The 15,456-nt window shown below is 48.4% G+C and overlaps 1 protein-coding gene across 2 annotated transcripts in view; it reads right to left on the bottom strand.

The window, feature by feature from the left end:
- Positions 1–15,456, bottom strand: part of TTC4 (tetratricopeptide repeat domain 4) — a 67,788-nt gene that overhangs the window by 50,739 nt on the left and 1,593 nt on the right. For both annotated transcript variants that reach the window (XM_063939658.1, XM_063939659.1), the window contains exons 2-3: positions 8,679–8,806; positions 2,169–2,274 (exon numbers count right to left, since the gene is read on the bottom strand). In XM_063939658.1, coding sequence (XP_063795728.1) covers positions 2,169–2,274; positions 8,679–8,783 — 211 coding nt within the window. In that variant the 5' untranslated portion in view covers positions 8,784–8,806. The remainder of the gene's footprint in view (positions 1–2,168; positions 2,275–8,678; positions 8,807–15,456) is intronic.

The raw sequence follows: 15,456 nt of genomic DNA on the forward strand, positions 1-15,456 counted from the left end.
AAAATGGCAAATCCACCTGACAGATGCTTCACGTTCTCCCCAGTACAGGCCTTGTGCCTCCACATGCTACAGTCATGCCCAGTAATATAATCCTGATATCCAGCTTTGCGGGCACTTTACATTGCCAAGCTGGAAGAGGGCTGTATCTACAAGTGACATAAGCACTTCAGGTCAATACACCCTAAATGACTCCCTGCAGCCCATACATGCTTATGACCCTGTATACCGCATGTCTTTTCTTTATTATTTTGTACAATACTGTGGATTTTGTGGGTAAGCCTATGAGAATATATGTTTAGTGAAACAATATTTTTTACAAAAAGAAAACTTGCACCTGAAAACACACATGAAAGACAGGTTTTAAAAAAAATCCAAACCAGAATTAGATTTGTAGGACTCGGCATGGCAATATGTCAACATGTCACTGTACAGTATACTTATAATGGAAAGCACAACTAATACATAAAATCCACTTAAATAGGGTAGGCCTACAATTTAGATACACTTTACACTTGTTTTCTCCTACGTCCTGGAGAATACTGGGTTCCATTTAGTACCATGGGGTATAGACAGGTCCACTAGGAGCCATGGGCACTTTAAGAATTTGATAGTGTGGGCTGGCTCCTCCCTCTATGCCCCTCCTACCAGACTCAGTTTAGAAAATGTGCCCGGAGGAGCCGGTCACGCTTGGGAAGCGCCTGAAGACTTTTCTGCATTTATTTTGTTTGTTATTTTCAGGCAGGACTGGTTGGCACCAGCCTGCCTGCTTCGTGGGACTTGGGGGGGAGGGAATGGCCAAACCTCCTGAAGGGTTAATGGTCCCGTTCCCTGCTGACAGGACACTGACCTCCTGAGGGAACTATTTGCAAGCCCCACCATGGCGAGCATACATTCCTGCAGCACGCCACCACCCCTAACAGAGCCAGAAGAAAGAAGAGTGGCGAGTACTAAGCCAGCGTCCCAACTAGCGGGTCGCCGGCCATTATGGCGGCATGAGGGTACGGAGACGCACGGCTTCTAACCGGGATGGAACGCGTCTCCATAGTACACAGCTGTGTCTCAGTACACTGTACACAGTACCCACACTGGCAAAAACAGCCTTAAAACTGTTTTCTCTCCATTTTAAGGAACAGATTACCTCAGCCAATACCCAGACTGCGCGCTATTGCTATTGCTTCACTATGAGAGGAACCAGCAGCTCACCAGCGCCATTTTCCTTCTGCAGTGGACACAGACGCTGACTGACAGGGACGCGCAGCTCCACCTGTGTGACTCCAGATTACCTCAGCGGTAGCAGGGGGTCATAGCAGGGGGGAGCAAAGTCCCCTATCAGGGTACTTAGTTAGCGACCCGGCTAAACTTGGCATTAGCGATAAGAGCGCGGTGGGGGATGGCTTCAAATTTCTCTGTGTTTCCCTAAAGGGCTCTTTACCCCAGTATCCTCTAGGACGCAAGAGAAAATAGGATTTTAATTACCGACCGGTAAATCCTTTTCTCGTAGTCCGTAGAGGATACTGGGCGCTCGCCCGGTGCTTTGTTCTTCCTGCACTGTTACTTTGTTAATGTTGGTTCAGCAGTTGCTGTTCCTGCTAAAGTTGGGTTAGCTTAGCTTTCCTCTGGCTGTGTGTGCTGGTTCGGAATCTCACCACTATCCTTATCTATCCTCTCAAAGTATGTCCGTCTCCTCGGGCACAGTTTCCTAGACTGAGTCTGGTAGGAGGGGCATAGAGGGAGGAGCCAGCCCACACTATCAAATTCTTAAAGTGCCCATGGCTCCTAGTGGACCCGTCTATACCCCATGAAACCCCTAAATGAAACCCCAGTATCCTCTACGGACTACGAGAAAAGGATTTACTGGTAGGTAATTAAAATCCTATTTTTTCTTTTACATAGCTACAACTTACACATATAAATACTACCACATATAGAGCTGTAGTGCTCTGTGCTGGGAGTACAGGGGTACCATATGTAATATTTGGTTATTACGTAAAAGTCAGCTATGCTTTAAATCTGGAGCAGAGCTGACCTCCTCCTTACGCATGGAGTAAGTCATTGGTGCACAGAGGAAAGAGAAGCAGCACACACTCATCATGGTAACGATTCTAGCTCATTTCCCTGTGTGTGCACCCAAACTCTACCACCGTCATACTGCATATAACCGGTTATACCTTCACTATCAAACAGCATAGACTGAATGCAGGCCAACTCTGGTGCTCTCTCTGGGTCAATTTCATCAGGTGCTTTCTTCATAAACATTGGAACCTTGTCAAACTCCTGTAATAAATGGGGGAAAATAAGATTTTACTTACCGATAAATCTATTTCTCGTAGTCCGTAGTGGATGCTGGGACTCCGTAAGGACCATGGGGAATAGCGGCTCCGCAGGAGACAGGGCACAAGAATAAAAGCTTTAGGATCAGGTGGTGTGCACTGGCTCCTCCCCCTATGACCCTCCTCCAAGCCTCAGTTAGGATACTGTGCCCGGACGAGCGTACATAATAAGGAAGGATATTGAATCCCGGGTAAGACTCATACCAGCCACACCAATCACACCGTACAACTTGTGATCTGAACCCAGTTAACAGTATGATAAAACGAAAAGGAGCCTCTGAAAAGATGGCTCACAACAATAATAACCCGAATTTTTGTAACAATAACTATATACAAGTATTGCAGACAATCCGCACTTGGGATGGGCGCCCAGCATCCACTACGGACTACGAGAAATAGATTTATCGGTAAGTAAAATCTTATTTTCTCTGACGTCCTAGTGGATGCTGGGACTCCGTAAGGACCATGGGGATTATACCAAAGCTCCCAAACGGGCGGGAGAGTGCGGATGACTCTGCAGCACCGAATGAGAGAACTCCAGGTCCTCCTCAGCCAGGGTATCAAATTTGTAGAATTTTGCAAACGTGTTTGCCCCTGACCAAGTAGCTGCTCTGCAAAGTTGTAAAGCCGAGACCCCTCGGGCAGCCGCCCAAGATGAGCCCACTTTTCTTGTGGAATGGGCTTTTACCGATTTTGGCTGTGGCAGGCCTGCCACAGAATGTGCAAGCTGAATTGTACTACAAATCCAACGAGCAATCGTCTGCTTAGAAGCAGGAGCACCCAGCTTGTTGGGTGCACACAGGATAAACAGCGAGTCAGATTTTCTGACTCCAGCCGTCCTGGAAACATATATTTTCAGGGCCCTGACAACGTCAAGCAACTTGGAGTCCTCCAAGTCCCTAGTAGCCGCAGGTACCACAATAGGTTGGTTCATGTGAAATGCAGAAACCACCTTAGGTAGAAATTGAGGACGAGTCCTCAATTCTGCCCTGTCAGAATGAAAAATTAAGTAAGGACTTTTATATGATAAAGCCGCCAATTCTGACACACGCCTGGCTGAAGCCAGGGCTAACAGCATCGTCACCTTCCATGTGAGATATTTGAAGTCCACAGTGGTGAGTGGTTCAAACCAATGTGACTTTAGAAAACTCAACACAACATTGAGATCCCAAGGTGCCACTGGAGGCACAAAAGGAGGCTGTATATGCAGTACCCCTTTTACAAATGTCTGAACTTCAGGCATTGAAGCCAGTTCTTTCTGGAAGAAAATCGACAGGGCCGAAATTTGAACCTTAATGGACCCTAATTTTAGGCCCATAGATAGTCCTGTTTGCAGGAAATGGAGGAAACGACCCAGTTGAAATTCCTCTGTAGGGGCCTTCTTGGCCTCACACCACGCAACATATTTTCGCCAAATGCGGTGGTAATGTTTTGCGGTTACGTCCTTCCTGGCCTTGACCAGGGTAGGGATGACTTCATCTGGAATGCCTTTTTCCCTCAGGATCCGGCGTTCAACCGCCATGCCGTCAAACGCAGCCGCGGTAAGTCTTGGAACAGACAAGGCCCCTGCTGGAGCAGGTCCTTTCTCAGAGGGAGAGGCCACGGTTCGTCCGTGAGCATCTCTTGAAGTTCCGGGTACCAAGTCCTTCTTGGCCAATCCGGAGCCACGAGTATAGTTCTTACTCCTCTCCTTCTTATGATTCTCAGTACCTTTGGTATGAGAGGCAGAGGAGGGAACACATACACCGACTGGTACACCCACGGCGTTACCAGGGCGTCCACCGCTATTGCCTGAGGGTCCCTTGACCCGGCGCAATATCTGTCTAGTTTTTTGTTTAGACGGGACGCCATCATGTCCACCTTTGGTTCTTCCCAACGGTTTACTATCAGGTGGAAGACTTCTGGGTGAAGTCCCCACTCTCCCGGGTGGAGGTCGTGTCTGCTGAGGAAGTCTGCTTCCCAGTTGTCCACTCCCGGAATGAAGACTGCTGACAGTGCTATCACATGATTTTCCGCCCAGCGAAGAATCCTTGCAGCTTCTGCCATTGCCCTCCTGCTTCTCGTGCCGCCCTGTCTGTTTACGTGGGCGACTGACGTGATGTTGTCCGATTGGATCAATACCGCCTGACCCTGAAGCAGGGGTTTCGCTTGACTTAGGGCATTGTAAATGGCCCTTAGTTCCAGAATGTTTATATGAAGAGATGATTCCATGCTTGACCACAAGCCCTGGAAATTTCTTCCCTGTGTGACTGCTCCCCAGCCTCTCAGGCTTGCATCCGTGGTCACCAGGATCCAATCCTGAATGCCAAATCTGCGGCCCTCTAGTAGATGAGCACTCTGCAGCCACCACAGAAGAGACACCCTTGTCCTTGGCGACAGGGTTATCCGCTGATGCATCTGAAGATGCGATCCGGACCATTTGTCCAGTAGATCCCACTGAAAAGTTCTTGCATGGAATCTTCCGAATGGAATCGCTTCGTAAGAAGCCACCATTTTTCCCAGGACCCTCGTGCACTGATGCACTGACACCTGGCCTGGTTTTAGGAGGTTCCTGACTAGCTCGGATAACTCCCTGGCCTTCTCCTCCGGGAGAAACACCTTTTTCTGGACTGTGTCCAGAATCATTCCTAGGAACAGTAGATGTGTCGTAGGAATCAGCTGCGATTTTGGAATATTTAGGATCCACCCGTGCTGACGTAACACTACCTGAGATAGTGCTACTCCGACTTCTAACTGTTCCCTGGACCTTGCCCTTATCAGGAGATCGTCCAAGTAAGGGATAATTAAGATGCCTTTTCTTCGAAGAAGAATCATCATTTCGGCCATTACCTTGGTAAAGACCCGAGGTGCCGTGGACAACCCAAACGGCAGCGTCTGAAACTGATAATGACAGTTTTGTACTACAAACCTGAGGTACCCTTGGTGAGACGGGTAGATTGGGACGTGGAGATAAGCATCCTTGATGTCCAGAGACACCATATAGTCCCCTTCTTCCAGGTTTGCTATCACCGCTCTGAGTGATTCCATCTTGAACTTGAACCTCTTTATGTAAGTGTTCAAGGATTTCAGATTTAAAATGGGTCTCACCGAGCCGTCCGGCTTCGGTACCACAAACAGCGTGGAATAATACCCCTTTCCCTGTTGTAGGAGGGGTACCTTGATTATCACCTGCTGGGAATACAGCTTGTGAATGGCTTCCAAAACTGCCTCCCTGTCGGAGGGAGACTTTGGTAGAGCAGACTTCAGGAACCGGCGAGGGGGAAACGCCTCGAATTCCAGTTTGTACCCCTGCGATACTACCTGTAGAATCCAGGGGTCCACTTGCGAGTGAGCCCACTGCGCGTTGAAATTCTTGAGACGGGCCCCCACCATGTCTGAGTCTGCTTGTAAAGCCCCAGCGTCATGCTGAAGACTTGGCAGAAGCAGGGGAGGGCTTCTGCTCCTGGGAAGCGGCTGCATGGTGCAGTCTTTTTCCCCTTCCTCTGCCCCGGGGCAGGAAGGAATGGCCTTTAGCTCGCTTGTACTTATGGGAACGAAAGGACTGAGTTTGAAAAGACGGTGTCTTTTTCTGCTGATGTGAAGTGACCTGGGGTAAAAAGGTGGATTTTCCAGCCGTTGCCGTGGCCACCAGGTCCGATAGACCAGCCCCAAATAACTCCTCCCCTTTATACGGCAATACTTCCATATGTCGTTTGGAATCCGCATCGCCTGACCACTGTCGCGTCCATAACGCTCTTCTGGCAGAAATGGACATAGCACTTACTCTTGATGCCAGGGTGCAAATATCCCTCTGTGCATCACGCATATATAGTAATGCATCCTTCAAATGCTCTATAGTTAACAGTATATTGTCCCTATCCAGGGTATCAATATTTTCAGTCAGGGAATCCGACCACGCGACTCCAGCACTGCACATCCAGGCTGAAGCGATTGCTGGTCGCAGTATAACACCAGTATGTGTGTATATACTTTTAAGAATATTTTCCAGCCTTCTATCTGCTGGTTCCTTGAGGGTGGCCGTATCAGGAGACGGTAACGCTACTTGTTTAGATAAACGTGTGAGCGCCTTATCTACCCTAGGGGGTGTTTCCCAACGCGTCCTAACCTCTGACGGAAAAGGATATAGTGCCAATAATTTTTTAGAAATTAGCAGTTTTTTGTCGGGGGAAACCCACGCTTTATCACACACCTCATTTAACTCATCTGACTCAGGGAAAACTATTGGTAGTTTTTTCACACCCCACATAATACCCTTCTTTGTGGTACTTGTAGTGTCAGAAATGTTCAATGCCTCCTTCATTGCCGTGATCTTGTAACGTGTGGCCCTACTGGACATTACGTTTGTCTCCTCACCGTCGACACTAGACTCAGTATCTGTGTCTGGGTCTGTGTCGACCCACTGAGGTAACGGGCGTTTTAGGGCCCCTGACGGTGTCTGAGACGCCTGGACAGGCACTAATTGATTTGCCGGCTGTCTCATGTCATCAACCGTTCTTTGCAAAGTGCTGACATTATCACTTAATTCTTTAAATACGATCATCCAGTCAGGTGTCGACACCCTAGGGGGTGACATCACTAACCCAGGCAATTGCTCCGCCTTCACATCATTTTCCTCCTCATACATGTCGACACACACGTACCGACACACAGCACACACACCGGGAATGCTCTGATAGAGGACAGGACCCCACAAGCCCTTTGGAGAGACAGAAGGAGAGTCTGCCAGCACACACCAAGCGCTATATATATATATACAGGGATAACCTTATATAAGTGTTATTCCCTTATAGCTGCTGTTTATATAATTTTTAGCTGCCAATAGTGCCCCCCCTTCTCTTTTTTACCCTGATTCTGTAGCAAGTCTGCAGGGGAGAGTCAGGGAGCCGTCCTTCCAGCGGAGCTGTGAGGGAAAATGGCGCTTGTGTGCTGAGGAGATAGGCTCCGCCCCTTCACGACGTCCTTATCTCCCGCTCTTTTCTGTAAAAATGGCAGGGGTTAAAATACATCCATATAGCCCAAGAGCTATATGTGATGTATTCTTTTGCCAACCTAAGGTATTATCTGTTATATTGCGTCTCAGGGCGCTCCCCCCCAGCGCCCTGCACCCTCAGTGACCGGAGTGTGAAGTGTGCTGAGAGCAATGGCGCACAGCTGCGGTGTTGTGCGCTACCTTAGTCTGAAGACAGGATCGTCTTCTGCCGCCGATTTCACCGGACCTCTTCGCTCTTCTGGCTCTGTAAGGGGGCCGGCGGCGCGGCTCCGGGACCCATCCAGGCTGAACCTGTGATCGTCCCTCTGGAGCTAATGTCCAGTAGCCTAAGAAACCCAATCCACTCTGCACGCAGGTGAGTTCGCTTCTTCTCCCCTCAGTCCCACGATGCAGTGAGCCTGTTGCCAGCAGGACTCACTGAAAATAAAAAACCTAAAATACACTTTTATTCTAAGCAGCTCAGGAGAGCCACCTAGCCTGCACCCTTCTCGTTCGGGCACAAAAATCTAACTGAGGCTTGGAGGAGGGTCATAGGGGGAGGAGCCAGTGCACACCACCTGATCCTAAAGCTTTTATTCTTGTGCCCTGTCTCCTGCGGAGCCGCTATTCCCCATGGTCCTTACGGAGTCCCAGCATCCACTAGGACGTCAGAGAAATGTATTTTAGAACCTCACAGGAAAACACGAACAAGGTCACATGCATGCTTTTCATGTGCAGTGTGTACTAGAGCAGTTCTCCTCCGTGTATCCCAACATTACTGCTAGAAAGTTACTCTGCATATAGACAGCTGGCTGGCTGGCTTATACACTGCTGTTACTGAGGAATGCCACCTGAATGCAAGCAACTACCCAATCCACATACTGCAGAGACTTAACCCCATTGCCAGCTATAACTTGCACAGACACACCCTAATTGCCTGCCAGATATTGCTCATTGATCTGGAACAAGCAGGGAGTTCCAAGAAGCTGGCCTGCCAGATATTGCTCATTGATCTGGAACATGCAGGGAGTTCCAAGTAGTTGTAATAGAAATGTGTGCAGTTGGCAGATGTTTGGAACACCAAGGGTCATGCCCGGTGATGTCTCAGTAAGCATCACTGACATTCTAAGCTAGATTTACTGTAACAGCATTATTGTTTTTGTTCATTATAAAAAATCTGCAGGAACTGCCGTGTGTAATGGAAGTTGGAGGATATTTTTACATCAGATTTTACTTTTTAACAGATGCTGTTTTCTACTTTATCTTCTGAGCAGCATTTTTTCAGTATCGCCCTATACTTTATTATATAAAAGTAGCATGGTGACAAATTATGTAAACTGTGAGATACATGGGCAGTTATATTCATGACTCAGTCTTACCTCCTCCCATCTGTCCTCACTAAATGCTCCTTCGTACTTCTGGGTTTGGAATTTATCCATAAACTGGTCCATGACCTCATCCTCCTCTTGGGGCTTGGGATCCATGACTGCAATCAATGTTCTCTTTCCTGTACAAAATTACAGTAAGAGGTGGTCTACAACGCACTGACAATCACTGAGCTACTACAGGAAACAACCTTCTATCCATCTATAAAATTAAAACGCTGCAATTTTTCCCACAAAAGGCGTTTGTGGCTATCGCCCTCAAATGGCATCGGAAACAGTTTCTTTGGCTCCCATTTTTCAACCTATCCTGTTCTAAATTCGATAAAACGGGATTCGCGCGATAATTATTGCGTTCAAAATCAGTGAAAAGTGTAGGTGAACATGGGGAAATCAGCCTGTATCCAAAAAATGCTAAACTAATATAGGATAACAGTACAGTAGTGTATAAGAGGTCATAATAGAGAGATTTGGGGACTTAAATGGGGTCAAATAGCTGTTACATGCATTTAAAAAAAAAAAAAGTGAAAACAAATGATAAAAAGTAAACTTTTTTGTGCAAAATAAGTGCTCTCGTTAAATTATGGGTCCATGAAAATGGGTATAAAGTATCCATTTGGGTCATTTTAAAAAAAAAATTTTTTTTGTGACTTTAAAAAAAAAAAAAGTAAAACAACAACAGATTACTCCCACCTCCAGGCCTAAAAACACTTGTCTCTCTCATAAAGATCTCAATAAACCTTGAACCCCAATTTCCATCACTTTGCATTTTTTCTATAAAAAAAATAATGGGCAATTAAAAACTTTAAAGTGCCTAATTAGTCATTAAAGGGGGTGTCCCAGGGGTCGGGCCCAAATTCCCACTTTTTTAACTTTAAAAATAAGATTTTACTTACCGGTAAATCTATTTCTCGTAGTCCGTAGTGGATGCTGGGGACTCCGTAAGGACCATGGGGAATAGACGGGCTCCGCAGGAGACATGGGCACTTTAAGAAAGAATTTAGATTCTGGTGTGCTCTGGCTCCTCCCTCTATGTCCCTCCTCCAGACCTCAGTTAGAGAAACTGTGCCCGGAAGAGCTGACAGTACAAGGAAAGGATTTTGGGAATCTAGGGTAAGACTCATACCAGCCACACCAATCACACCGTATAACTTGTGATAACTTTACCCAGTTAACAGTATGAACAACAACAGAGCATCAGATCAACCCTGATGCAACCATAACATAACCCTTATTTAAGCAGTAACTATATACAAGCATTGCAGAAGAAGTCCGCACTTGGGACGGGCGCCCAGCATCCACTACGGACTACGAGAAATAGATTTACCGGTAAGTAAAATCTTATTTTCTCTAACGTCCTAGTGGATGCTGGGGACTCCGTAAGGACCATGGAGATTATACCAAAGCTCCCAAACGGGCGGGAGAGTGCGGGTGACTCTGCAGCACCGAATGAGCAAACACAAGGTCCTCCTCAGCCAGGGTATCAAACTTGTAGAACTTTGCAAAGGTGTTTGAACCTGACCAAGTAGCCGCTCGGCAAAGCTGTAATGCCGAGACCCCTCGGGCAGCCGCCCAAGAAGAGCCCACCTTCCTTGTGGAATGGGCCTTAACTGATTTAGGCAGCGGCAACCCAGCCGCAGAATGAGCCTGCTGAATCGTGTTACAGATCCAGCGAGCAATAGTTTGCTTTGAAGCAGGCGCCCCAAGCTTGTTGGAAGCAAACAGGATAAACAAAGATTCTGTTTTCCTGACCTTAGCCGTTCTGGCTACATAAACCTTCAAAGCCCTGACCACATCCAGTGACTCGGAATCCTCCAAGTCAGTAGTAGCCACAGGCACCACAATAGGTTGGTTTATATGAAAAGATGAAACCACTTTTGGCAGAAATTGTGGGCGGGTCCGCAATTCTGCTCTATCCACATGGAAAACCAGATAAGGGCTTTTATGTGACAAAGCCGCCAATTCTGACACACGCCTAGCCGAAGCCAAGGCAAATAGCATGACCACCTTCCACGTGAGATATTTCAATTCCACCGTTTTGAGTGGTTCAAACCAGGCTGATTTCAGGAAACTCAACACCACGTTAAGATCCCAAGGTGCCACTGGAGGCACAAAAGGGGGCTGAATATGCAGCACTCCCTTTACAAACGTCTGAACTTCAGGCAGAGAAGCCAGTTCTTTTTGAAAGAAAATGGATAAGGCCGAAATCTGAACCTTAATGGAACCCAATTTAAGGCCCAAAGTCACTCCCGACTGTAGGAAGTGAAGGAAACGGCCCAGCTGGAATTCCTCCGTAGGAGCATTCCTGGCCTCACACCAAGCAACATATTTTCACCATATACGGTGATAATGTTGAGCCGTCACCTCCTTCCTAGCCTTTATCAGCGTAGGAATAACTTCATCCGGAATGCCTTTTTCTGCTAGGATCCGGCATTCAACCGCCATGCCGTCAAACGCAGCCGCGGTAAGTCTTGGAACAGACAGGGCCCCTGTTGCAACAAGTCCTGTCTTAGAGGCAGAGGCCACGGGTCCTCTGTGAGCATTTCTTGCAGATCTGGATACCAAGTCCTTCTTGGCCAATCCGGAACAATGAGTACTGTTCTCACTCCTCTTTTTCTTATGATTCTCAGCACCCTGGGTATGAGAGGAAGAGGAGGAAATACATAGACCGACTGGAACACCACGGTGTCACCAGTGCGTCCACAGCTATCGCCTGAGGGTCTCTTGACCTGGCGCAATATCTCTGTAGCTTTTTGTTGAGGCGGGATGCCATCATGTCCACCTGTGGCAGTTCCCACCGACTTGCAATCTGCGTGAAGACTTCTTGATGAAGTCCCCACTCTCCCGGGTGGAGGCCGTGCCTGCTGAGGAAGTCTGCTTCCCAGTTGTCCACTCCCGGAATGAATACTGCCGACAGTGCGCTTACGTGATTCTCCGCCCAGCGAAGAATTCTGGTGGCTTCTACCATCGCCACCCTGCTCCTTGTGCCGCCTTGGCGGTTTACATGAGCCCCTGCGGTGATGTTGTCTGACTGAATCAGAACCGGTTGGTCGCGAAGCAGGGTCTCTGCTTGACGTAGGGCGTTGTATATGGCCCTTAGTTCCAGGATGTTGATGTGAAGGCAAGTCTCCTGACTTGACCACAGCCCTTGGAAATTTCTGCCCTGTGTGACTGCCCCCCACCCTCGGAGGCTTGCATCCGTGGTCACCAGGACCCAGTCCTGAATGCCGAATCTGCGACCTTCGAGAAGGTGAGCACTCTGCAGCCACCACAGGAGAGACACCCCGGCCCTGGGGGACAGGGTGATTAACCGATGCATCTGAAGATGTGATCCGGACCACTTGTCCAGTAAGTCCCATTGGAAGGTCCTCGCACGGAACCTGCCGAAGGGAATGGCCTCGTATGATGCCACCATCTTTCCCAGGACTCGCGTGCAGTGATGCACTGACACCTGTTTTGGTTTTAATAGGTCTCTGACCAGTGTCATGAGCTCCTGAGCCTTCTCTATCGGGAGATAAACCCTCTTCTGGTCTGTGTCCAGAATCATGCCCAGGAAAGTCAGACGAGTCGTAGGAATCAACTGCGACTTTGGAATATTTAGAATCCAGCCGTGCTGTTGTAACACTTCCAGAGAGCGTGCTACGCTGATCAGCAACTGCTCCCTTGACCTCGCTTTTATGAGGAGATCGTCCAAGTATGGGATAATTGTGACCCCTTGCTTCCGCAGGAGTACCATCATTTCCGCCATTACCTTGGTAAATATTCTCGGTGCCGTGGAAAGACCAAACGGCAACGTCTGGAATTGGTAATGACAATCCTGTACCACAAATCTGAGGTACGCCTGATGAGGTGGATAAATGGGGACATGAAGATATGCATCTTTTATGTCCAGAGACACCATAAAATCCCCCCCCTTCCAGGCTTGCGATGACCGCTCTGAGCGATTCCATCTTGAACTTGAACCTTCTCAGGTATATGTTCAGGGATTTTAAATTCTATATGGGTCTGACCGAACCGTCCGGTTTCGGTACCACAAACATGGTCGAATAATAACCCTTCCCTTGTTGAAGGAGGGGAACCTTGACCACCACCTGTTGAAGATACAATTTGTGAATTGCAGCTAACACTATTTCCCTCTCTAAAGGGGAAGCTGGCAGGGCCGATTTGAGGTAACGGTGAGGGGGCATCTCTTCGAATTCCAGCTGGTATCCCTGAGACACAATTTCTATTGTCCAGGGATCCAACTGGGAGTGTACCCACTTGTGGCTGAAATTTCGGAGACGCGCCCCCACCGGGCCCAGCTCCGCCTGTGAAGCCCCAGCGTCATGCGGTGGATTTAGTGGAAGCCGGGGAGGACTTCTGTTCCTGGGAACTAGCTGTGTTGTGCAGCTTCCTTCCTCTGCCCCTGCCTCTGGCAAGAAAGGACGCACCTCGGACTTTCTTGCCTTTTTGGGATCGAAAGGACTGCATTTGGTAATACGGTGCTTTCTTAGGTTGTGAGGAAACATATGACAAAAAATTTGACTTTCCAGCAGTAGCTGTGGAGACCAGGTCCGAGAGAGCCTCCCCAAACAATTCCTCACCCTTGTAAGGTAAAACCTCCATGTGCCTTTTTGAGTCGGCATCACCTGTCCATTGCCGAGTCCACAGGACCCTTCTGGCAGAAATCGACATAGCATTTATCCTAGAGCCCAGTAGACTAATGTCTCTCTGAGCATCTCTCATATATAGGACAGAGTCTTTTATATGCCCCAGGGTCATTAATCTAGTATCCTTGTCTAAGGTATCAAGTTCCTCAGATAAGGTATCCGTCCATGCTGCTACAGCACTACACACCCAGGCCGACGCAATTGCCGGCCTTAGTAAGGTACCTGAATGGGTATAAATGGACTTCAGGGTACCCTCTTGCTTTCTATCCGCAGCGTCTTTGAGGGTGGCCGTATCCTGTGACGGCAGGGCTACCCTCTTGGATAAGCGTGTCAAAGCTTTGTCCACCCTAGGGGAGGATTCCCAGCGTAGCCTGTCCGTTGGCGGGAAAGGATACGCCATAAGCATCCGTTTGGAAATCTGCAGTTTTTTATCTGGAGATTCCCAAGCCTTTTCACATAACTCATTTAGCTCGTGTGAAGGGGGAAAGGTCACCACCTGCCTTTTTTCCCCATACATATGAACCCTCTTGTCAGGGACTGGGGTTTCCTCTGTGATGTGCAACACATCCTTAATTGCTATAATCATATAACGGATGGATTTAGCCAATTTAGGCTGTAACTTTGCATCATCGTAATCGACACTGGAGTCAGAATCCATGTCGGTATCAGTGTCAACAATTTGGGATAGTGGGCGCTTCTGAGACCCTGACGGCCTCTGTGACATAGGATCAGGCACGGGTTGAGACCCTGACTGTCCTAAGACTTCAGCTTTATCTAACCTTTTATGCAAGGAATTAACATTATCATTTAAAACCTTCCACATATCCATCCAATCAGGAGTCGGCGCCGTCGGCGAAAACACCACATTCATTTGCTCCCGCTCTGTTTCCACATAGCCTTCCTCGTCAAACATGTCGACACAAGCGTACCGACACACCACACACACACAGGGGATGCTCTTTTTGAAGACAGTTCCCCCACAAGGCCCTTTGGAGAGACAGAGAGAGAGTATGCCAGCACACACCCCAGTGCTATATAACCCAGGAATCACACAGTAACTTAGTGTTAACCCAGTAGCCGCTGTAATAATGATTTTTTTGCGCCTAATTATGTGCCCCCCCTCTCTTTTTTACCCTCTTCTACCGTGTTTCTGCAGGGGAGAGCCTGGGGAGCTTCCTCTCAGCGGAGCTGTGGAGAAAAAATGGCGCTGGTGAGTGCTGAGGAAGAAGCCCCGCCCCCTCAGCGGCGGGCTTCTGTCCCGCGTTTATGTACAATATTATGGCGGGGGCTCATAAATATATACAGTGCCCAACTGTATATATGTCCAACTTTTGCCAAGAGGTCCTAATTGCTGCCCAGGGCGCCGCCCCCCCCCCCCCCCCCCCCCTGCGCCCTTACAGTGACCGGAGTATGTGGGTGTATGTGGGAGCAATGGCGCACAGCTACAGTGCTGTGCGCTACCTCAGTGAAGACTGGAGTCTTCTGCCGCCGATTTCGAAGTCTTCTTGCTTCTTATGCTCACTCGGCTTCTGTCTTCCGGCTCCGCGAGGGGGACGGCGGCGCGGCTCCGGGATCGGACGACGAGGGTGAGATCCTGTGTACGATCCCTCTGGAGCTAATGGTGTCCAGTAGCCTAAGAAGCAGGACCTATCTGCAGAGAGTAGGGCTGCTTCTCTCCCCTCAGTCACACGATGCAGGGAGTCTGTTGCCAGCAGATCTCCCTGAAAATAAAAAACCTAACAAAATACTTTCTTACAGCAAGCTCAGGAAAGCTCACTAAACAGCACCCAGCTCGTCCGGGCACAGATTCAAACTGGGGTCTGGAGGAGGGACATAGAGGGAGGAGCCAGAGCACACCAGAATCTAAATTATTTCTTAAAGTGCCCATGTCTCCTGCGGAGCCCGTCTATTCCCCATGGTCCTTACGGAGTCCCCAGCATCCACTAGGACGTTAGAGAAATAGGGATTTTGCACTACTCGTCACTTGCTCAGAGCAGGTGAAATTAAATTTGCAATAAAGACTATGGAGAATTATTGTTGGTAAATAATCACTGCTAATTGCAGCTACTTGGATACCCTCCTGTATCAGAAAAGTGTGATTGTATCCGAGGAGTGTTAAGGGGGGT

This window comes from Pseudophryne corroboree, chromosome 9, assembly GCF_028390025.1.
Source record: "Pseudophryne corroboree isolate aPseCor3 chromosome 9, aPseCor3.hap2, whole genome shotgun sequence".
NCBI classification, from domain to species: domain Eukaryota; kingdom Metazoa; phylum Chordata; class Amphibia; order Anura; family Myobatrachidae; genus Pseudophryne; species Pseudophryne corroboree.